The sequence below is a fragment of the Erpetoichthys calabaricus genome, chromosome 18 (assembly GCF_900747795.2).
Source record: "Erpetoichthys calabaricus chromosome 18, fErpCal1.3, whole genome shotgun sequence".
NCBI classification, from domain to species: Eukaryota; Metazoa; Chordata; class Cladistia; order Polypteriformes; family Polypteridae; genus Erpetoichthys; species Erpetoichthys calabaricus.
In genome coordinates this window covers 79,424,344-79,449,298 of record NC_041411.2, presented here as the reverse complement: position 1 = coordinate 79,449,298, position 24,955 = coordinate 79,424,344, and the positions used below count along the sequence as shown (strand labels likewise).

The 24,955-nt window shown below is 42.8% G+C and overlaps 1 protein-coding gene across 3 annotated transcripts in view; it reads left to right on the top strand.

Moving 5' to 3' along the window:
• The window catches only part of nek4 (NIMA-related kinase 4), a 75,178-nt gene that overhangs the window by 12,112 nt on the left and 38,111 nt on the right, over window positions 1–24,955 (top strand). For all 3 annotated transcript variants that reach the window (XM_028824113.2, XM_028824112.2, XM_028824111.2), the window contains exons 3-6: window positions 8,777–8,974; window positions 12,387–12,494; window positions 15,453–15,607; window positions 22,469–22,604. In XM_028824113.2, coding sequence (XP_028679946.1) covers window positions 8,777–8,974; window positions 12,387–12,494; window positions 15,453–15,607; window positions 22,469–22,604 — 597 coding nt within the window. The remainder of the gene's footprint in view (window positions 1–8,776; window positions 8,975–12,386; window positions 12,495–15,452; window positions 15,608–22,468; window positions 22,605–24,955) is intronic.

Here is a 24,955-nt window from a genome sequence, read left to right as displayed (position 1 = left end):
AGCTTCTGTACCAAATATTAACACTGATTTTCTCAGGTGTTCAAATACTTTTGTGCAGCAGTGCAATACAAATAAATTCTGTACAAATCATACAATGGGATTTCCTGAATTTTTTTTTTTACATTCTGTCTCTCCTGCGGTGGGTTGGCACCCTGCCCGGGATTGGTCCCTGCCTTGTGCCCTGTGTTGGCTGGGATTGGCTCCAGCAGACCCCCGTGACCCTGTGTTCGGATTCAGCGGGTTGGAAAAATGGATGGATGGATGGATTCTGGCTCTCACAGTGGGAATGCACCTACAATGGGAATTTCAGACCCCTCCATGATTTCTAAGTGGGAGAACTTGCAAAATCGCAGGGTGTTCAAATACTTCTGTTCCTCACTGTATATGGTGCTTTTCATATCGTGACTACCACTCATTGTGCCAATCAGGCCATTAATCAGTCTGTTTTAAATCATGCCATTCACAGAATACAAAATCAAATGCAAGGTTGCTGATGACCAGTTACTTGGTTTGCAAAAAGTAACAAGCAAAACAAACATCTCTCGTCACCGCTCCAAATTCAAGTTGACCAAAAAGTGACATTTCTGGTGGTCCAAGTTTTCATTTTATTCAATTAGCTGAGGTGAAAAGTCCACGTTGTGTCACGACTCGGGGGAATTTGGGTAAATTTCCAAATTGAATGACGAGTAGGTCTGAGTTTCTATTTTCATGGGGAATTTCCAACTCGGAAGCTCATATTGACCATCTTTCTAATAGTACATGAATGCAACAAAAGGAGGTTGGTGTCAGGAAGGGGATCCGGTTATAAAAAAATATCTGCTCCAGTATCCCTTTTGATGGGGGTAACAGGCCAACTGGGATGAATCAAGAAAATGGCCATTAAACTGGCAGGGAGAGAGAGAGTCCATCTGAAATGCTTAACATTTGGCAATGTAGGAGGAAACGACCAACTCCAGAGAAAAGCCAGGCATATAAGTAGACACCAGGTGGACAATAAGTGGGACCAGGAATTGCTCGTTAGGTCCGGAGAGCTCAGAGGCGATGGTGCTTCTTTAACTACCTTGTCAGGTTAATGGTTGACTGTTTATGGATGAACATGGATCAGTGTGCCCACATTGAACTGGCATCTGTCCTATTCATGGTGGATTCTTGCCTTATGCCCAGGGCTGTGGAGTCGGAGTTATGGAGTCCGACCCAAACTAACAAAGTGGGTAAAGAAAATTAATTGGTGGTTATCAAATGCATCCATCTAGACAGAAGTTTGTATTTTGTGGGAAGCCACATAAATAATAGAGGCCATTTTTTCTGTTGTGATGCGAAACTTTACGGACATAGAATAGATCGTCTATTCATCATTAATTGAATCTGATGTTGTGGTTGGTTTTATATGTTGGTTTGGGACTTTTCTCCCAGGGCTGAATATTTTCCCAAAAACTAACTTTTTTTTAAAAAAAGAACACAAAGCAATGGTTTAAGACATCAAATCAACAAAAAATATTTATTTTTTGACAGATTTTACTGTCTTGCATATTGTATGAGCCTGCGTACTATATGATTTCACATACAGTGCATCCGGAAAGTATTCACAGCACATCACTTTTTCCACATTTTGTTATGTTACAGCCTTATTCCAAAATGGATTAAATTCATTTTTTTCCTCAGAATTCTACACACAACACCCCATAATGACAACGTGAAAAAAAGTTTACTTGGGCCACTCAAGGACATTCACAGAGTTGTCCTGAAGCCACTCCTTTGATATCTTGGCTGTGTGCTTAGGGTCGTTGTCCTGCTGAAAGATGAACCGTCACCCCAGTCTGAGGTCAAGAGCGCTCTGGAGTAGGTTTTCATCCAGGATGTCTCTATACATTGCTGCAGTCATCATTCCCTTTATCCTGACTAGTCTCCCAGTCCCTGCCGCTGGAAAACATCCCCACAGCATGATGCTGCCACCACCATGCTTCACTGTAGGGATGGTATTGGCCTGGTGATGAGCGGTGCCTGGTTTCCTCCAAACGTGACGCCTGGCATTCACACCAAAGAGTTCAATCTTTGTCTCATCACACCAGAGAATTTTCTTTCTCATGGTCTGAGAGTCCTTCAGGTACCTTTTGGCAAACTCCAGGCGGGCTGCCATGTGCCTTTTACTAAGGAGTGGCTTCCGTCTGGCCACTCTACCATACAGGCCTGATTGGTGGATTGCTGCAGAGATGGTTGTCCTTCTGGAAGGTTCTCCTCTCTCCACAGAGGACCTCTGGAGCTCTGACAGAGTGACCATCGGGTTCTTGGTCACCTCCCTGACTAAGGCCCTTCTCCTCCGATCGCTCAGTTTAGATGGCCGGCCGGTTCTAGGAAGAGTCCTGGTGGTTTTGAACTTCTTCCACTTATGGATGATGGAGGCCACTGTGCTCATTGGGACTTTCAAAGCAGCAGAAATTTTTCTGTAACCATCCCCAGATTTGTGCATCGAGACAATCCTGTCTTGGAGGTCTACAGACAATTCCTTTGACTTCATGCTTGGTTTGTTCTCTGACATGAACTGTCCACTGTGGGACCTCATATAGACAGGTGTGTGCCTTTCCAAATCATGTCCAGTCAACTGAATTTACCACAGGTGGACTCCAGTTAAGCTGCAGAAACATCTCCAGGATGATCAGGGGAAACAGGATGCACCTGAGCTGAATTTTGAGCTTCATGGCAAAGGCTGTGAATACTTATGTACATGGGATTTCTCAGTTTGTTTATTTTTAATAAATTTGCAAAAACCTCAAGTAAACTTTTTTCAAGTTGTCATTATGGGGTGTTGTGTGTAGAATTCTGAGGAAAAAAATGAATTTAATCCATTTTGGAATAAGGCTGAAACATAACAAAATATGGAAAAAGTGATGCGCTGTGAATACTTTCCGGATGCACTGTACATGTTACACAGCAAAGTAATGTTAAGTCTGATCTCGCTCAAAGCAGCCAATTGCATACATTGTCACGTTACACTTCTGACAATACGTGTTGCACTGGTGCCTCCTATTCAATTGTCTGTTGCTGCATACAACGCAGTCAGGTTTGTATTTTTTGCCCTCCTTTATGCCATACTTTGTGGGCTTGTCTGGCATATATTGGTGGAAAAAAAAAGGCGTCCCTTGTATTTTATCATAGATTCATCCACAGACAAATCACAGCCAGGCTGATAAAATTGTTTCTGTGTTGGTTCCACAATGTCAAGCAGGGACGGAACTTTACACATGGGGTTATAGCCTGGGTCACCCCTTGGGATTTGCTTCTGGTTATCGCAGAAGTGAAGAAAACTTTGCAGTAGCACGTACCGATCATCACGCGACATAACCTGTCCAAAGCCTCCAGGGGACAAAGAATGTTTGGACCAATGCTCCCTGAAGTTATATCGCCAGTCTAGTCCCATCTCTATTTGTAATGCCACTAAGCCCTTCATCTCGTCTTTTGTTGTGGGTTTCCACTTTGAAAAACGAGAATGCGGCACAAGCGCAGCCCGCGATTCAAAAAATTGCTCTGCATACCTGTTTGTCCCGTCTGACAGTAGCTGAAAGGCAGCCTCAGGAAACAACAGCTTGAAGTAGTCCAGCGGCTGGTAATCTGTCAAGTCCAACAGCAAGCCATGTCTTCTTGTGAAGTCCAGTAGCCAGTTTGGCTCCCCCGGATCAATGTCTGGGTATTCCTCCCGCACCATCCTTGCCGTAGGTGCGTTGGCTATGTGAGTGCGATCAGCTGTGGCGGCATTGGCTGGTGTCCGATTTAACTAATGCCCAGTTCCTCACACTCTTGCTTGATCTCCTGATCACTCTCAACAAAATCTGATTCTGAAAAATCAGAGTCCGACTCAGCGCAAAACATTGTCTGCTGAGTATTTTGTTTTCTGTACTCGCTTCGCTCCCTCGTGAGATGTTGATGCCATCTTGCCTTTGTTAACATTTGTTTACATTTCATAACTCACGCACACGCAAGGATTAGATGTCAAGTCAATGAGTCTAACATTCCTCCAAGCAGAGAGGGAATGCCTTTAACATAACAATGTGTTTTGTCGCCATTAACAGCTGATTGTCGCCCTCTATCCCAGGATGTCGACTTTTGTGCGCCCTTGACCTCTCCTGTCAACATTCGCCCTAAAAGAGTTAATACGTGAGATTAGACAGGGAAAACATTTTTAAGAATTGTGTTTAATTATTTTATTCATATCTCGAGTCATTCACCTTTAATTTTGCGTTGGAGGCTCAATGTCCATTCACCATAGGCAGTTAGCAGTTCCTCTGTTTGAAGAGGCCTGTGTGGATCTGGGCACAACCATAATGTTATTTTTGCTTTATTTCCTTCCATTTCTTTACATTTGTTCTTTAGAAATGTACTTTTTATTGTTTGGTTTATGTTATCTTGCTTGGTGTTTCTTACAGATGACATGAATTCTTCATAAAAATGCCATGTTCCATTATGGTACTTGACAACGATTTTCTGTCATAGTCTTCATTTACAAAATTTTCGCACGTCAGTGGCATGCTCCCATCATGAGATATGCCCAGTGACTCGCTCCAGTACAAATCAGACAGGTCTAATTTTGTCATTATTCATAAGGACGGCTGTGTGTGCACGAGAGCCGACAGCCCATGAATGCTCATCTGGAAATACGATTCATATAATGCAACAACGAGAATAAGAAACCGTGGGTGTTTTGAAAATCAGAAACAGAACATAAGCTCTTCTGTCTAATTATTGACATTTTACCACCCACAACAGAATGGGGGGGAAGGGATGAACTCGCCATACCTGTTAACCCTTCATATGGCACCGGCTTCATCAGGTTGACCCACTGATAGTTGTCAGAAAAAGGGGTGAGGGCACCTGTGCTGGAAAGTCACCCCATGATTGGTAAATATGACACGGCCAGCAATTTTTCAGTCATGTAAATTGTAATGGTCCGGCGATGAGATTAGCCACAGTGTTCGGCGGTCAGACATACCCTACGACTAAACATCATTTAATGTGGCTTCAGCTTAATGTGCCATGTTGTTGTCAGATGCACGTCTGTGCACAAGTCAGGATATAACATTGGTGGCCGTGATATTTAAGAGTGAGCTGCACATCAAAAGGTTGTGTGAATGCTGTCATAAATAAAAGGTTAACTATTTTTTTTCGAGCATGTAAAAATTCAACAACATTCTGGGGTTTAACTTTTTTGCTAGCTGAATGATTTCAAGTGTCAGTCTTGCCCTCTGGAAAAGAAACACAAGTTTTGTTTTTTATTGTATGTCACCAGATGTTTATTCTGCCTAACAATAAAAGAAATCTCTGCCAAATGGGGAAACTTTACCATTTTGGATCAATTCCATTTTTATAGAAATGTCTTAACAGTTCTGACATGGCTGCAGTATTCAGGCCAGAAGGTTCCTTCCTGGCAATATAAATGCAGAGAGCACAGAATGCAGTGTGTTTGAGTTGCTATGCTGCCCATTCTTGATAAGAAAATCTTCAAGTACTAGGAAGTCTATACAGTATGAGGCCATGTCAAGAGGGAGGCATACATACACTGGAATCTGGGACTGAAGACCTTTAGACCCTTTAAGAAACTTTAATTAGTATTAAGAATACATTTCTGTTTAAATGTTGGAACTCTCTTCTTATTTCAGTGTTTTTTCCATTGTCTAAGTTTTTTTTTTTTTTGTACACTTTGTTGTATTTTATTTTGAAAGTTTTTTTTCTTACTATATTTTGATTGCCAGTGGATCTGCACCTGTGTGTGTGTATGTATATGTATAATATGAGAGATAAAGATATATAAATATGGATCAGACTGTGGCGCACAACTCCAGGTCCAGGCTTTGGTCTTGTCACATCTGGACTACTGCAGCTGTGTTAGTAGAAGTACCACCATGTGTCACTAAGCTGCTTTAGATTATTCAAAATGTCTAGTGTTCAACCAGCCAAGATGGGCACATGTCACTTCTCTCCTTAGAGCACTCCATTACGTAGCAGCATCCGTTAAGTTCATATCCTGGATGCTCACCTACATTGTATTCAATGGATCTGTATGTATATGTATATTTGTGTGTGTATATGTATGTGTATGTGTGTATATGTGTATATATATATATAGATATAGATATATAGATATAGATATAGATAGATAGATATATAGATATAGATATATAGATATATATAGATATAGATATTGCATAGTTTACTGTCAAATAATGTGTACTCTTTGCATTATTTGACAGTAAACTATGTAATATATCTATGATCTTCTCGCGACTGAGAGGGCGTGGCGGACATTTGCCAACCCATACAATCAGATCGTGTTTCAGACTACGAATGCTATATATATATATATATATATATATATATATATATATATCTATCTTGTAAGTCCCATTTAATTATTAAAGGTTTATTATAACAAATACTTTCAACGGGCTTCTTGTACTGCACAAATATGATTCTCTTTCCTTCTCTCTTCCTCCAGTCCTCCCAGGTAAGCTTTTTCCTCTTCCGCCCGACTCCAACTCACCTGGGTGAGATAGAGCCGCTCCTTTTATATAAGACCAGAGAGTACATCCAATACCAGGACATTACCCAAAGGAAGCACTTCCAGGTCAGGCGGAAGCCCCACTAGATGATAATCACTGTCATCTACAGTGGTGTGAAAAACTATTTGCCCCCTTCCTGATTTCTTATTCTTTTGCATGTTTGTCACACAAAATGTTTCTGATCATCAAACACATTTAACCATTAGTCAAATATAACACAAGTAAACACAAAATGCAGTTTTTAAATGATGGTTTTTATTATTTAGGGAGAAAAAAAATCCAAACCTACATGGCCCTGTGTGAAAAAGTAATTGCCCCCTTGTTAAAAAATAACCTAACTGTGGTGTATCACACCTGAGTTCAATTTCCATAGCCACCCCCAGGCCTGATTACTGCCACACCTGTTTCAATCAAGAAATCACTTAAATAGGAGCTGCCTGACACAGAGAAGTAGACCAAAAGCACCTCAAAAGCTAGACATCATGCCAAGATCCAAAGAAATTCAGGAACAAATGAGAACAGAAGTAATTGAGATCTATCAGTCTGGTAAAGGTTATAAAGCCATTTCTAAAGCTTTGGGACTCCAGCGAACCACAGTGAGAGCCATTATCCACAAATGGCAAAAACATGGAACAGTGGTGAACCTTCCCAGGAGTGGCCGGCCGACCAAAATTACCCCAAGAGCGCAGAGACGACTCATCCGAGAGGTCACAAAAGACCCCAGGACAACGTCTAAAGAACTGCAGGCCTCACTTGCCTCAATTAAGGTCAGTGTTCACGACTCCACCTTAAGAAAGAGACTGGGCAAAAACGGCCTGCATGGCAGATTTCCAAGACGCAAACCACTGTTAAGCAAAAAGAACATTAGGGCTCGTCTCAATTTTGCTAAGAAACATCTCAATGATTGCCAAGACTTTTGGGAAAATACCTTGTGGACTGATGAGACAAAAGTTGAACTTTTTGGAAGGCAAATGTCCCGTTACATCTGGCGTAAAAGGAACACAGCATTTCAGAAAAAGAACATCATACCAACAGTAAAATATGGTGGTGGTAGTGTGATGGTCTGGGGTTGTTTTGCTGCTTCAGGACCTGGAAGGCTTGCTGTGATAGATGGAACCATGAATTCTACTGTCTACCAAAAAATCCTGAAGGAGAATGTCCGGCCATCTGTTCGTCAACTCAAGCTGAAGCGATCTTGGTTGCTGCAACAGGACAATGACCCAAAACACACCAGCAAATCCACCTCTGAATGGCTGAAGAAAAACAAAATGAAGACTTTGGAGTTGCCTAGTCAAAGTCCTGACCTGAATCCAATTGAGATGCTATGGCATGACCTTAAAAAGGCGGTTCATGCTAGAAAACCCTCAAATAAAGCTGAATTACAACAATTTTGCAAAGATGAGTGGGCCAAAATTCCTCCAGAGCGCTCTAAAAGACTCATTGCAAGTTATCGCAAACGCTTGATTGCAGTTATTGCTGCTAAGGGTGGCCCAACCAGTTATTAGGTTCAGGGGGCAATTACTTTTTCACACAGGTTTGGATTTTTTTGTCTCCCTAAATAATAAAAACCACCATTTACAAACTGCATTTTGTGTTTACTTGTGTTATATTTGACTAATGGTTAAATGTGTTTGATGATCAGAAACATTTTGTGTGACAAACCTGCAAAAGAATAAGAAATCAGGAAGGGGCAAATAGTTTTTCACACCACTGTATCTCCCTGCAGCACCCTCTGATGGCACCCATAACGCACAATAGGGCTGGCCCATGAAACTACATTTCCCAGGATGCCATGCGGGTGTGTGTACGGGTAGAGTTGAGCAGGGATACTTCCATCTACCGTGTCTGGCTGGATGGAAGATAGTTCAGGCTGGTTGTCTCCCCCTGTCCCACCATTGTACTGCCCTCTCTGCTAGGTAAGGATTTGGGCAAGCCCCACTAGGATGCCAGCGTATCCAGTTCTGTGCGTGAATGTTCTGCCAGTCCCCTGACTGAGCCAGGGAACACCCTGCCTTTCTTCTTGCCTATTCATTAGGGCCGGGAAAGGAACCTTGAAACATCCCGGTAGGGACACCAGCCCATGCCTACCATCCTTTACAATATTAATATTTATATTGTGGTGTTAGATCTTGTGTGATTTTTAAACGGTATGGTTGCAGATACACTGGCATGGTATTTCAGTTTTTATAATAGTTTGTGTAATTTTTAATTATTTGTTTTGTTTCCAGTATTTACATGAGAAGCACATCCTTCACAGAGACCTTAAGACCCAAAACATCTTCCTTACCAAAACTAATATAATCAAAGTGGGAGATCTTGGCATCGCAAGAGTGCTGGAGAACCAAAATGACATGGCCAACACCCTTATTGGGACGCCATACTACATGAGTCCTGAGCTTTTCTCTAACAAGCCTTATAACTACAAGGTAATGTGTGCCAAATGGAGTCCTTTTCTTGCATGGTATGATTTTATATTTTAGTAACGAGGAACTTCTATCTCATTCTTGTTATAGTATATTGTATTTGGTGCCAAATGTTCAAAATGGCTGACAATCGTGCCAGAGCCATTATTAACAAAGATGTGCAGTATTACAACTAGTGTAAGAGCAACACAAATTCAGTCTTTTATCGTAGTGTTTTACATGTGGTAAGTGTTATTCACAATAGACTGCTCCAAGTCTGTTTCCGTAGAGCCGCAATGGCTGCAGGTTAATTACTAGGGTAAATCAAACAGGAAAGGCAATTTGAAGATTATGCAGTAACCCCAATGAATAGAAGCTAACACAAAACAACTTAAAATCTTTTATCTCGTGCATTTATCTTGTTTAAAATTGTCCAAAATGTTTCCAGGGCAAGACTCAACCTGTGAACATTGCGATCGAGCTCCAGCCTCACTGAGCCACACGTTTTGGGCCTGTACCAAATTAACATCATTCTGGACCAAAGTCTTTGCCTGCCTATCATAGAGCCTTGGTGTCATAATCACTCCTAACCCACTAACAGCTGTGTTTGGTGGGCTCCCAGACGGGCTTAAAGTGGAGGACAGCAGACAAACTGGAATTTCCTTTACTACACTACTAGCACATAAACTTGTCTTGCTCAGTTGGAAGAATCCTAGCCCACTACTCTTCAATCAGAGGGTGACCAATGTTCTATACAACTTGAAATTGGGGGGAAAAAAAAAACAAATTCTCACTTAAAAGGATCTGTTCAAAACTTTTTAAAAATATGGCAGGATGTAACCAGTAACATTTTAGAATTAAGCTTCCATTTCGGGGAAAAGCATACCCTTCTTTTGCTCCTTTTATAGAGTAGCTTCGGTTGCTGGCTCCTCTCTCTTTCTCTTGGGTGGGAGTTGAATTTTGCTTTGATTTGTTAACATCCCATACTGTCAAGTCATATTTATCTGTTTGTAATTAAAATCAATAAAGAATATAAAAAAAACATGTTTGCAATGGCTTATGGGTTGTTTGAGCATGCATTAACACAGCACTCTGCTATTAGTCCAGTTGAAGCCGAGGACAGCTGAACATGGACGCTGTGCTGCTGGATTGCGCCATTGTTGAACAACACACAGTAGTGAGATTTCTTTAGGCAGAGGAAACGAAACCTGCTGAAGTTCACTGAAGGATTTTTGGCTTGTGTAGATCAGTAAGCTGTCTGGGGTACCCATCTTGCACAAACTTTAAGTTAAGCCAAGCTGTCGTGCATTATGGCCTGTGCAGATCCATAGCTGATATCCAGATCTGTAGCAACAGCAGACAACATAATCTGTCGGCCTTCTTTGGTAAAGGCATTCGCCATGTCAATGTGGGCATGTGTGTGCGCGATACTGATGGCTGACCAGGTCGAGCTTTGTCCGTTACACTTGTTCTTCCTGGTTTAAACCTTTCTACCCATTCATAACCTTTTTGTTGAGTCACGCTCTTCGGTGGATTTCAGCAGCTTTCGCTCCCTTTTACCTGAAGAAATCTCACTATGGCATGTTGTTTAGCATTGGTGTGATCCTGCAGCGAGGCATCCACTGTGAACTTGAATCCTGGACACAGACAGAGACGGACTCCAATTGTCCCAAAGCACACACGTTTATTCTCTTTTTCAGTTCCTACACAACACAATGTATCAATCACCACCATACACAGTTGTTTTTCTTCTTCTTCTTTTTCGCTCTGCCTCCTCCACTCCTCTTCTGCAAGCTCCGTCCTCTTCTACCCACCTCCGGCCTCCCGAAAGGAGTGAGGCGGCCTTGGACTCCTGCCGGGTTGAGCTTCCAAGCTCCAGTTCCGTGACCAAGGGGGCTGCCCTCTCGTGTCCTGGGGGAGGTACTTCTGGTCATATGTCTCTTCCCCCATCTTCTCTTCTAAAGGGCATCCTGGCCAGGCAAGATCCCCAGCCGTCCATCACACCATGTTCATTTGATCTTGGCTCCACCTAGACTAACTGCAGAGCGCTGCACTCTGTGTGTTCAAACTACCCATGAGCCATTGGTAACGCTTTGTATTGCGCCATCTTTTCATTTGTGGTTACTGCGTAATTTTCTCTCAGGGTTGGGAGCGAGATCCTTCCCCAAGTGGAGGAGTTCAAATATCTCCAAGTAAGGGAAGAATGGAGCGGGAGATTGACGGGCGGATCGGTACGGCGTCCACAGTGATGCGGGCTCTGCATCGGTCTGTCGTGGTGAAAAAGGACTTGAGCCGTAAGGCAAAGCTCTCAATTTACCAGTCGATCTACGTTCCTACCCTCACCTATGGTCATGAGCTATGGATCGTGACCGAAAGAACGAGATCGCGAATACAAGCGGCTGAAATGAGTTTCCTCTGCAGGGTGTCTGGGCTTTCCCTTAAAGATTGAGCTTCTCACCCTGTCATCCAGGAGGGGCTCAGAGTAGAGCCGCTGCTCCTCCGCATTGAGAGGAGTCAGATGAGGTGGCTCGGACATCTGATCAGGATGCCTCCTGGACGCCTCCCTGGTGAGGTGTCCTGGGCATGTCTAACTGGGAGGAGGCCCCGGGGAAGACCCAGGACATGCTGGAGGGACTATATCTCTTGGCTGGCCTGGGAACACCTCGGAATTCCCCTGGAAGATCTAGAAGAAGTGGCCGGGGAGAGGGAAGTCTGGGCATCTATGCTCAAGCTGCTGCCCACGCGACCCGACCTCGGATAAGCGAAAGGATGGATGGATGGATGCGTAATTTTCAAATTGCCATTAGTGTTTTTTTAGTGCAGCTAATGGAGCAGACTTTGCCGCCTTGATTTTTGTCTGACTTGCTTTTCAGAGTTCCAAAACTTAAATTGCATTTTTTTTCTTAACTTGCTGTCCATTAAATAAAAAGGATTGAACTGCTCCAGTTCATAAAACATTTTGAATCAGGGTTCTCAAACCTCCGTTCCTAGAGGGCTGAGATGTCTTCAGTTTTTTCCTGCAACCAGTTGTACTGTGGTGCTAGAAGGTTTGTGGACCCTGTAGAATATTCTCTATTTCTGCATAAACGTAACCCAAAACAAGATTTTATCTTTTTTTTTTTTTTTTTTACTTTTGGGTGATGCATTGCCTTGCAATTTACAAGACGCAGATGTAGTAGAAGTGTTTGAACACATTTTTATAAATGAGTTGCAGGCAGGTTAAGCGGTTTGCTCAGAGTCGCACAATGTACAGGTGTCAGGGATTGAACCACCAGTCTTGGGGTTAACATACTGCTGTGACTGTATAAATCGATACATCCAACAACTCCCCTTGGCTGAAAGGTTTTTTGTTTTAAAATTAAAAATATATATATATGTGTGTGTGTGTGTTAATATGCTTTGCAGTGGAGTTAACTGAAAATGCATTTTCTTGCAGTCTGATGTCTGGGCGTTGGGATGCTGTGCATATGAAATTGCAACTCTGAAGCACGCATTCAATGCCAAGGATATGAACTCCTTGGTATACCGTATTGTTGAAGGAAAGGTAAATATACATTTTATATGTGCATATTTAGATAGATACTTTATTAATCCCAATGGGAAATTCACATTCTTCAGCAGCAGCATACTGATACAATAAATAATATTAAATTAAAGAATGATAATAATGCAGGTGAAAAACAGACAGTATATTTACATTTTTTGGGTTGCCATTACAGGGTTAGGTGCATTGGCATTGCTAAATTGGCCTTGCCTTGTGCCCGATGCTTGCTAGGATGGGCTCCAGCTTCCCCACGACTCATCTCAGGGTTTGGAAAATGAGTTAATGGGTGGATGGATGGATATTGTTACTGCTTACTGTGTTCAAACCTTCAATGAAAGTTAAATCAAGACCCCCAAACTCAGGACTATCACTGCCTTTACCATCTGTCCTGCTTATTGAAAATAACATTTTTTCTTTCAACATTTTTTGTTAACAGAATAATATATGTATAAAGGAAATCTTGAGACGAGACTATTGCCAAGAGATATTTTCAAGTCCCGCCCTCCCCTCAACCATTTTCAACCAGCACACGGTCCTCTCACCTCTCATTCGTGTGAATGCTTTTGTCAAACTCGGTTCCTGTGCTCTCAGTTCTTATACATTTTTACATTTTCCTCACTTAAAGTTCCCAATAAAAGAAGACTTATTATGTACTATAATAACTTTACTGCATGTACACACACCTTCCTACAGTAGATTTACAGAACACATGAATATGTGAAGACGGCTGACTAAATTACTGGTTTGAGAGGGTTGTGGCCCTGGGAAAGAAACGGTTTGGGTGTCAATTTGTTTTAGTTTTAATTGACCTGAAGCATTTAGTGACATGAGATGTCTACAGGTCTGCAGCAGACAGAAGAGCACAGCCAATTTATTTTCTCAGCATACCCATCCAGACGCTGTAATTTATTTTTAGAGTGTGCCATTGCTGAACCAAACCAGATAACAATGTGATTACACTTTCACATATGACTTTATAAAAGTGTACAAGGATTGGCTTCTTGGTGATGGAAGTGGTGTTAATGTCCCAGCTGAGAGTGTTTGTGATAGTTGTGCCCAAAAATTTGAAGGATTCCACCATATTGACTACAGAATCATTACTTACTGGTGGGAGAGGCTGTAACTGCTGGTTGCGAATGTCGGTGACCATTTCTACTATCTTGATGGTATTGAGCACCAGGTTATTAGTAGTACACCAAGACAAAAGACGAGACCCTGTAAGCTGTTTTCGTTACCAATAGTAATTAGTCCAATAATGATGGTGCCATCAGCAAACTGAATGATTTTTACTGAAGAATCTGGAGACCTCCAGTCATTGGTGTACAGGGAATAAAATAAGGGAGAAAGTACCCAGCCTTGAGGGGCACCTGCGTTAATATGGAGATAGTCTGAGAGGTGGGAGCCTACAATCTACAGTCTCTCACTGCTTTCTATTCATATTAATATTTCAGGGAGTACTGAACTCCTGCACACTGCTCATTATATTATTGATGGAGGTGTTGGGTTGCCAGCGGTGTTACAGTATATTTACCACCGGGGCATCCTATGACCTTCCATCTTTCCTACACTACTCGAATTTTTGCCTGCAGTTGCTAACCCTGCTGGACCCTCATTAATTCCACTCTCTTCTCGGTGGTCTACCTTACCATGTCATCTTTTTTTACTCCTCTGTCTCTTGGATGATCTATTATTAAGCACTCCAGGCATTCTATGTAACCAAGCATTCATTGCAACCTTTTGTTCCAGTACCAGCCATTGTATTTAGTGTCACTTTTTTCTTGGACATAAATATAAAGTGAGCCAAAATGAAGTAGCACATTTCTCAAGGTCATTGTGTGAGGTACAGGCAGCCGAGTGGCTTGGGTTTGGGCGGGGGGTCCTTTGATAGGTGATCCTTTGTGGTATAACAACATTGAACAGAAGATCTCCAGGCCGTCCAAGCTGTAGGGGCATCCATTTTTAAGTCTCCTAGACATTCAGTGCCCAAACCTGCTTCTGCCTTCGGCATTTCCAACACGTCTCTTGATTTTGCACGAGGACCTTAATTTCCACCCATACAAAATGATGGTAGTGCAGGAACTCACTGAGAGAGACTGGGAGAGCCGTAGAGAGTTGTGGGCCAGAACATTCTGCAAACCTCTCATCGAGTGCAGCGACGAGTCACATTTTCCATTTGAATGGTTTGCGTAAATAAGCCTAACTTTCGCTATTGGGCTGAAACCAACTTTCGTGAACTTCATCAGAGACCCTTGCACAGTGAGCGTGTTACAGTTTGGTGCGCCGTTGTAGGCCCTTACTCTTTTGAGGAGGGGGGAGCAATGGTCACCATCACTTCAGAACGTTACATTGAAATGCTAGAGAACTTTTTGCAGCCCCAACTGGAAGAAATGGATGTGGTGGATGCCTGGTGTCAACGGGATGGAGCGACAGCTCATATGGCGCAGAGATCCATGCAAGGTTTGCGGGAGATATTTCCTGGGAAGCTGATCTCCTTGATCAGCGATGTTGGGTGGCCTTCACGTTCGCCTGATCTCACTCCGTGTGATTTCTATCTCAAGTTGAAGGTATACACACACACACACACCAAGCTCAAAACCTTGAAGCCCTCCAGGACGCTATTTGCCATGGAATGGCTGAATGAGTCATGCGAGTGTTCAGAAGTTGTCTTGAAGAGCATATCGCTAATGATGGCCACCACCTTGAAGACATCATTTTTAAAACGCAGTGAACAAAATCTATTTGGTATACCCTTTCTTGTGTCATTTTGACATTTTATTTGATCTTGTAGCGTTTTTGTATAACAAACGTTTGAAATGTGGTACTTCTTTTTGGCTCACCCTGTACATAAAACACAGAGAGTACACTTCCTTCAATCACTAAACAACGATGTGCTGTTAGGTCTTCTGCGTGTTTGTGTTTCCGGCTCTTACCACTGATTTTCATCCATTGTGTCTGCAGCTTCCACAAATGCCCAAAGATTATAACCCTCAGCTTGGAGAGATAATAAGAAGCATGCTCAATAAAAAACCCGAGGATCGCCCAGACGTGAAGCAGATCTTGAGACAGCCTTACATCAAGGGTCAGATCGCCGTGTTTCTGGAAGCTACCAAAATGTAGGTATTTTACTCTGTGTGCTTCATATTCACCCATATTGTTCATCCATTACATTTTTTTAAACGTAAAATGCAGGTAAATGTTGGTGTGGTATCTGACACATCACATGCTATTAGAGAGAGAAGAGTTGTAAGATACAAAGAGTTGCTGAGCATCTGAAATCTAATACCAGTGGTTTATATACTGTATCTTTGTTAAAAATAATAATAATAACAAGAATGCATTCTTTCCTTCAGGTAGTGAGCGTGTCGTGCTTGTTCAGGTCTGTGTTTATACTGCAGGACCACAGAAGCTGAGGATTGTTTTCTAACCAAACTCAGTCATCCAACTGAACATTGTTCCCAACTGATGTTTTTTGTTTCTGTGATAGGGACTAAAATACACACTTGGATCTTCCATAATAAAAGCATTTTATTTTGTATAGCACACGTCACAGAACAATTGCACAAGTTCAGACTATGTATGTCTGTCTGTCATATAGCGTCTTTCATACTGTATCTATCCATCCATCCTCTTCCGCTTATCCGAGGTCGGGTCGCGGGGGCAGCAGCTTAAGCAGAGATGCCCAGACTTCCCCCTCCCTGGCCACTTCTACTAGCTCTTTGGGAGAATCCCGAGGCGTTCCCAGGCCAGCCGGGAGACGTAGTCCTTCCAGCGTGTCCTGGGTCTTCCCTGGGGCCTCCTCCCGGTTTGACGTGCCCGGAACACCTCACCAGGGAGGAGTCTAGGAGGCATCCTGATCAGATGTCCGAGCCACCTCATCTGACTCCCCTCGATGCGGAGGAGCAGCGGCTCTACTCTGAGCTTCTCACCCTATCTTTAAGGGAGAGCCCAGACACCCTGCAGAGGAAACTCATTTCAGCCGCTTGTATTCGCGATCTTGTTCTTTCGGTCACTACCCATAGCTCATGACCATAGGTGAGGGCAGGAACATAGATCGACTGGTAAATTGAGAGCTTTGCCTTACGGCTCAGCTCCTTTTTCACCACAACAGACCAATGCAGAGCTTCATCACTGCGGATGCCGCACCGATCCGCCTGTCGATCTCTCACACGCTCCAGTCTTCCCTCACTCGTGAACAAGACCCCGAGATACTTGAACTCCTCCACTTGAGGCAGGATCTCGCTCCTAACCCTGAGAGGGCACTCCACCCTTTTCCGGCTGAGGACCATGGTCTCGGATTTGGAGGTGCTGATTCCCATCCTAGCACCTTCACACTCAGCTGCGAACCGATCCAGAGAGAGCTGAAGATCATGGCCTGATGAAGCAAACAGGACAACATCATCTGCAAAAAGCAGTGACCCAATCGTGAGTCCACCAAACCGGACCCCCTAGACTGTATCTAGTTTCTTATAAAAGCCAAATTTCCACCTGGCGGACAAATAAAGTTCAGTCTATGGATTTTTTGCTCCAGGGGTGCTTGCATTTATTAGGCCTCTTAATGCCCGTTTTCTTAATAATATACTTGTCAGCTTTGCATTTTCCCCTTCCTAGAATCTGGTCCTCAGCTTGTGGTCCTCTTAGAGAATTAGAGTTTGGAGCTTTTGCTAAGTTTACCCTTGGGAAGCCGATGAATGTGGAATAACCTCATGCCCATGATTTTTCACCTAAAACTAAGAACAGGGTTACTGGGTTCAGGAAGAAGGAATGGATCTGGTGCTTACTAGGGGATTACATGTTGGATATTTAGGCTGGGAAATAGTGTCTGTTGTAAAAGACGCCTGGCTACAGACAGACACCAAGGACACACAATGTTCAAATGCACACTCTTATTTATTATTTTTCTTCTCCACAGTACACAGTGCACAAATTACCCACAAGGCTCGGCCCTTTTTTACTTCTCTTCTTTTGTCTTCTCCCAAGTCTTCTGCCGCGTCCAGTCGCAAGCTCTGTCCTCTTCCACCCGACTCTGGCTCCCTGAATGGAGTGAGGCGGCCCCTTCTATAATGCACCCGGATGTGCTCCCTGATGACCTTCCTGCAGCACTTCCTGGTGTGACGGAAGCGCTGCATACCATGGCTTCTGAACCATCCTGGCGGTGGCCACGGGTCCCCACAAGGTTGAGCTTCTCAGCTCCGTGGTTCCCATGCAATCCCGGAGGGGGGCCCTCTTGCGTCCCGGGGTAGGAATTGTCCCTCTTCCAGTCCCCTGTTTCTCAATGTCCCTGGCCGCCGTCTATCACACTGTCTGGGTTTGATTGAGACATTTCCCATGGTGCCTCTTTCAAGCTTTTTTTTTTTTTTTTTTTTTTGCTGTTGATGATGACCATCTGTGTTGATTAACGGAGACTCCTAATTACAGTAAATATGGCGAATAACAAAATGAATGAGGCAAGCAAAATGTAAGGGGAGTGTTTTGTTGTGGTAGGGTCCTAAGGAGACCCTGGTTTTCCTTTTAGACTCTGGAATGACTTCTGGGCGCTGTGTAAGCAGAAGCCATTTACAGAAGCTCTGTATTTCTCACTCATTTTCTTTTTGTTTCTGAACTTTAGTTACCAGTCTTATTTGAGATTAGATTTGATCTGGCTTCTGGCTTATCACTAACAGTAGCCACTAGGAATTAGATAAGTGGATTTTAAATTTACTGATGATCTGCAATGCATGCAAACCCAGGCGCTGCAGGCTTGGATGGAATCGTGAAGAGAACTTCAAGGCTACTTTACATCTGCAACACCTGGAAACATAAGTGACACTGAGAAAGCAAAAGCGGAGTGTATTCTATACTCCCGTAGTGAGGTCCTTGCCCTGCGATCGCTTGCGCCTAAGCAGCTCAGTTTCACTTGACCGCAGGAGCTGTTTGTCCACAAATGGAGTGGGTGACATGCCGGTACAAGGGCATAAAGGAATTATAGCTGGTCTGCCATTCATTGTAATGGGCAAAGTTCAGTCGCTGTCAAAAAAGACAGTTGAACTGTTGGCTCTTATAGTTGGTCATGGAGCATACAAGTGCCGTGTTTTACAGAGAGCTGCCTTAAACCTGATATACCCGACACTGATTTAATCTTATTCGAGCAGACGCAGACCGTGTGGAGTGGGGAAAAAGACAGGAGGGGGACTGGTCAGCCAATCTGTTCTATCTATCTAATAAAGTTTTATTATACAGGTGCATCTCAATAAATTAGAATATCATCGAAAAGCTCATGTATTTCAGTAATTCAATTCAAAAAGTGAAACTCATATATTATATTGATTCATTATACACAGAATGATATATTTCAAGCATTTATTTCTTTTCATTTCTCTGATTATGGCTTATAGCTAATGAAAACCCAAAATTCAGTATCTCAGAAAATTTAGAATATTGTGAAAAAGTTCAATATTGTAGACTCCTGGTGTCCCACTCCACTCGGCTAATGAACCCAAAATACCTGCAAAGGCTCCAGAGCCTTTAAATGGTCTCTCAGTCTGGTTCAGTAGGCCACACAATCATGGGGAACACTGTTGACTTGACAGTTGTCCAGAAGACAGTCATTGGCGCCCTCCACAAGGAAATGGAAAGTTGAGTGGAAGGAAAAAACGTGACAGCAGAAAAAGGTGCACAAGCAACGGAGATAACAGCAGCCTTGAGAGGATTGTGAAGCACAGCCCATTCAAGAATTTGTGGGGATTCCCAAGGAATGGACTGCGGCTGGAGTCTGTGCTTCAAGAGCCACCACACACACACACACACACACACATATCCGGGACATGGTCTTACCTGGGGTAAGGAAAAAATGGACTGGACTGTTAACACCTCAGTGGTCCAAAGTCCTCTTTTCAGATAAGTCAATTTTGCATTTCATTTGGAAATCAAGGTCCCAAAGTCTGGAGGAAGAGTGGAGAGGCACAGAATCCAAGTTGCGTGAGGTCCAGTGCGAAGTTTCCACAGTCAGTGATGATTTAGAGTAGCCGTGTCATCTATTGGTGTTGGTCCTGTGTTTTATCAAGTCCAAAGTCAGCGCAGCCAGCCGTCTTACCAGGAAATTTTAGAGCTCTGCATGCTCCCCTCTGCTGACAAGCTTTATGGAGACGCTGATGACATTTTCCAGCAGGACTTGGCACCTGCCCACACTGCCAAAAGTACCAATACCTGGTTTAATGACCATGGTGTGTATCACTGTTCTTGATTGGCCAACAAACTTGCCTGACTTGGCTCTCATCTTCCTCTTGATTGATGGGGTTTAACAATGCAGACAAGCTGAAGGCCGCAATCAAAGCATCTTGGGCTTCCATAACTCCTCAGCAGTGCCACAGGCTGATCGCCTCCATGCCACGCCGCACTCATGCAGTCATTCATGCAAAAGGAGCCCCAACTGAGTATTGAGTGCTTACGTACATGGACATACTTTTCAGTAGGCCAACATTTGTGTATTAAAAAAATTTTTTATTGGTCTTATGTAATTTTCTAATTTACTGAATTTTGAGTTTTCATTACCTGTAGGCCATAATCAGCAAAATGAAAAGAAATAAAGACTTGAAATATATCACTCTGTGTGTAATGAATCTATATAAAATGAGTTTCACTTTTTGAATTGAATTACAGTAATCTCTCGCTATATCGCGATTCGACTTTCGCGGTTTCACTCTATTGCAGATTTTATATGTAAGCATATCTAAATATAAAACGTTGATTTTTCGCTGCTTCGTGGGTTTCTGCGGACAGTGGGTCTTTTTACTTCTGGTACATGCTTCCTCAGTTGGTTTGCCCAGTTGATTTCATACAAGGGACGCTATTGGTGGATGGCTGAGAAGCTACCCAATCAGAGCACGCAGTTAAGTTCCTGTGTGCTGATTGGCTCAGCGACGGAGCACCGATTTCGATTCCGCTGCGTTAACCAGGAAGTCTCGTCTCGTTCTTTCAGCATCAACGTGCTACTGCTTCAGGGGCCGTGCCCAAGTGCCAACGGAAGATGCTAATGATTGCCGAAAATCATTAAGGTAAAAGTTTTGGATATGTTGAAGGAAGGAAACAGCTACACCGCTGCAGGACGCCATTACGGCATCAATGAGTGCGCAATTTTTTTTATTTAAAAAGGAGGAAAAGAATGCAAGATGTACGGCCGTAGTGTCCTTTAACCAGGGCGCAAAATGAGTTGTAAGTGGATGTAATAAGGCGGTAGTCCAGATGGAATCTGCTTTAGGGATTTGGATTGAAGACTGACGGAAGAAGAACAATGGTGGTGCTACACAATCGCCTGAAGAGGCTACTTTAGAAGAGCTGTAACGCTCTCCTTTGTTGTGCAGTAAAATTAAACTCCTCGTTATCGGACAAGTCGTCGTGTCATTGTTGGTGAGTAACCATAATTAATTTTCTACGTACAGTACTTATTACATGTACATAGTTTAGTGTCACTGTACACACATTTTACTGTATACAATTTGTCTTGCATTGTATGTATATATTGCTGGTGGCCTGTCTGTCGTAATGGCTGTAAAATATGTGATATCGGAGACGCTCGATATCTTTAAAATAATAATTTAGGTTTTACTGTATACAAACAGTGTGTTTACATACATAATTTCAACGAATCTTACCTAATACCTAAGAGAATACAAAGGGTTTATGCTGTATAATTGTGTAGGAAATGTTTAAGAGTGTGGCAGAGTTTATAAGGGCTTAAAATATATAAAAATAACCATATGAACATATGGTTTTTACTTCGCGGACTTTCACCGATCGAGGAGGGATTACTGTACTGAAATAAATGAACTTTTTGATGATTTATTGAGATGCACCTTTTATAGACTATAACAGAATGCCCCTCACAGTGGACACATCTGTAGCGATGGTTCTGTTGAGGTCTTCAATGTAGTGCTTCTCACTTGCTCTCCGTTAAATCAGTCTGCTAAAGACTGCAGATGTGTGCCCATTTTCATGCAGTCTCTCTGTTTTGTATACCTTGCTTTTCTTCAGTGAGGTTGGACTCTTCCTTAGTAGCACCTAATACAAAACCAAGACAACATTCATCCAGTAAACTAAACATTTTTAGTTTTCAGGCTGCGTCTTTGACAAAAAAATTGGTGGCCAGATCTGTTAGTAGTGCAGAGTTTTAAAGGAACACTTCAAATTTTCTGTTGGGAAATCATCCATATCCAGGCCTTTTGGATGAACTTGCTATCAAAGTGAATTTCGTGTCTCTTGCCGATCATTTTTATGTGGCTCACTTATGGGACCTCGGTATCTGTTGGATTCTGTGTCACATTTCCATGACGAAGTGAGGAGAGAGGCTAAGCTCTCAGCCAGTTTGCATGTATGTATGTACCGAGGGATACGTGGTGATTGTTTTCTGCAATGAAATTTGCCAGGAATGTATTACCGCCAATGAAAATGGGACGTCATTAGCTTAGTAGTTTACTGCGTTCATGTGGGTCTCCCTGAGGGAGAATCTAAACTAGTCTGGCATGAGCAAAGCAGCCATGCTAAAGTGCATTTGCCAGGACTGACTCTGTCTTTTCTAAACCCTTTAATAGGTTGCTCAGGAAAAAAATGGGGGTAATGCTTTAACAGAACTTGTGTGGGTTTTTATTTCTTATCTGAATCTTGAAATTTTATTTTTGAATCATGCCCAGTGTTTCTGTTTCTTTATTGCTTATCAATGTTAGGTAGTTGGCATTGTCACGATTGGCTTACGAAGTTGCCTTTTCCACGCCGTGCCAGGGCCATGTCATCCTAGCAGTAGCTGGATAGAACTCACTAGGGATTCAGACCTCAGGTGGTATGACTCATCCTTGCTCTTTGCAATAAGCTGTTACACCGGTGGGTGCCTGGGGACCTACTGTTTTTATAATTGACGTGCCTCTTTGAAAGGCCTTTGAGCAAAGTGATCTTAATGATTTAAGTCGGATATTATAATCTAACTAATGCCTAAACTTTCTTTTAAGGAAAACTGCCAAACCAAGGAAAAAGGAGTCCAACCGCAGGCCAGAAGGATCTTCATCTACACCCTCAAATGTTCATTTAAAGCAACAAGAAATTATGCCACACCACCCTCGGGAATCCAACAAGAAGCTGAGAATGGTGCGTTTAGCATCCTGTGATAAGCTCTTTTTATTTATTTATTTTTTTTTTTTACAAACAAGATAATTATGACTTTCCTCTGCTTTCTATTCTTTTGATAAAAATCTGTCAGTTATTTATACAGGGTGATTCAAAATTTGTCATATTTTTACAACTGTGAGGCGCCAATTACATACCAATTGAAAGAGGGGGGTCACAGAGATTCTGACTGTCACCAGAAGATGGCTCCCTTCAGTCTGCACCTTTCTCAACAACGAGCTCCCTCATCACTGGATTGGGCCGTAAAGTAGCCCACACGATTTGGCACTCCACTTCTGAACTAGTGTGGTACTGAGGCTGCACTCGGGTCCTAATCTGGATCCTGAGTTGGTTTGTCGTATGGTGGGTGCGCAGTGCGCTGTATCAGCGTGTGCTCCTATTTCCTGACAACCTGACCCTGTACGTTAAAAGGATTCTGTTTATGTGCCACCGCTCCCAATCAGCATTGGAAAGAACGATGTGAGTACAGGGACACCCGACATGCTCAATCGAGTATGGGATGGATTTGACTATCACGTTTGCTGCAGAAGGCCATATTGAGCGCTTGTAAAATTGCAGAATAAACTTTATACTCGCCTAAACCATTTACAGTTTACTGCATTGTTCTGTAATGATTTACAAGTGAAATCAATCATTTTGAAATCGTATAAATCACCCCATACAACGATAGACTTCAAATTACCTAGAAATGGCCTTATAACTGTTCTCCGCTTAACAAGAAGGAAGAGTTGCCTCTCTGAGATCCTTCAAGATGTCTTTTGTCTTTTTTTTTGGTGTTAACACAAACTTTCCTGCTTCAGGTCAACCTGCCAAAGATTTAAAGGCGATTGCACTTCCTGATCACTGACTAATCAAGTGCCCCCTAGTAGCAGCACCTGATTCAAGCTGCCTCCTTCATTGACATGAACCCAGTAAAGGGCCACGTGTGGTTGGCTTAATTTTTGTTGAATAAATAATGACAGGACAGCAAGATGATCAAGTGGTTAGCAGTGCTGCCTCATAATTCCGGCGTCCATGGTTTAAATCCTGCTCCTGGATGTTGTCCATTTGTGAAGTTTACGCGTTCTCCTCTCTCTGTGTTAGTCCTGGTATGAGCAAGTGTGGGTGTCCATCTGAGTCAGCTCTGAAAGGAACTGGCGTCCCATCCAGCATTCTTTCCTGCCTCGCACTAAATGGTGTCACGATAGCCTCTGAGAACATAATGGTCAATAACAACAAAATGCTAAATGTTGGTGGAATATTTTTTGACTTAAGTTTGATTTGTCTAATTTTGGGACTTTGACGACTGTAAAATCTTTATCCTTTTTCCTTTTTTCTAAAATCTGTATCCTTTTTTTCTATTTTGGGGGTAACTGGCCAGTCTGGGTAAACCTAGAAAAAGGCGGTCAAATCAATGATGCGGAGGAGGACCATATGATTATTAGGTCAGGTCATTTGGGGAGCAAGCAGTGGTACAGCACGTTGCCGCACCCACCATACGATGAAACAGTTCGAGATCCTGGTTGGCATACCAACCCCCAGGCAGACACGCGGTCCGGTCCCACCCACCGGAAATGACCCTCTGATCTGCTGCAGCAAGGTGTTACGTGGGCGTCCCCTTGGCCTGGTTCAGTCATTCGGGTCCTCAACAATGAGCCGGATCACCCTCGAGTAATGGCGCCTGTTTTGTCTTGGTAGAGTAATATATTGCTCTACTTTCCCCTATTGTATTATTAAGATATAGCCTCTGTCAGAACGCCTCAAATCCCACAGACTTACCACTGTTTATAAGGTATTATAGTATATAGCTTATCCCCACCTTCCCTCCTATATCTGTAACCTCAGGCAAACAACAAGCAGGAGTTAAGTTACATATAAAATAATGTATTATTGATAATAGTCATAAATAATAACAATATGCAAAGTACATTTGAATATTGGTAACCATACAACCTGATTAAATGGTGCTGTGTAGTTTCAGGCGGCACACAGACTTGTTAGTTACTTAAAAATGTCTCTAGTTAAAGCATCATTCAGCTTTCTTCAGAACAGGCTGCATTGCCTGCCTCAATATTAGAACATTAGAACACTCTGGACGAGAACAGGCCATTCAGCCCAGCAAAGCTCGCCAGTCCTCTCCACTTATTTCTTCCAAGAAAACATCAAGTCGAGTTTTGAAAGACCCTAACGTCTTACTGTCTACCACACTACTTGGTAGCTTATTCCAAGTTTCTATCGTTCTTTGGCTGCCAAGTTGTGCTGTCCATTGTGTTGTCTTCTTCAGTTCATGGTGTAATGGTCTTCATCAGTTTGGTAAGAGAGATACTTCTTCA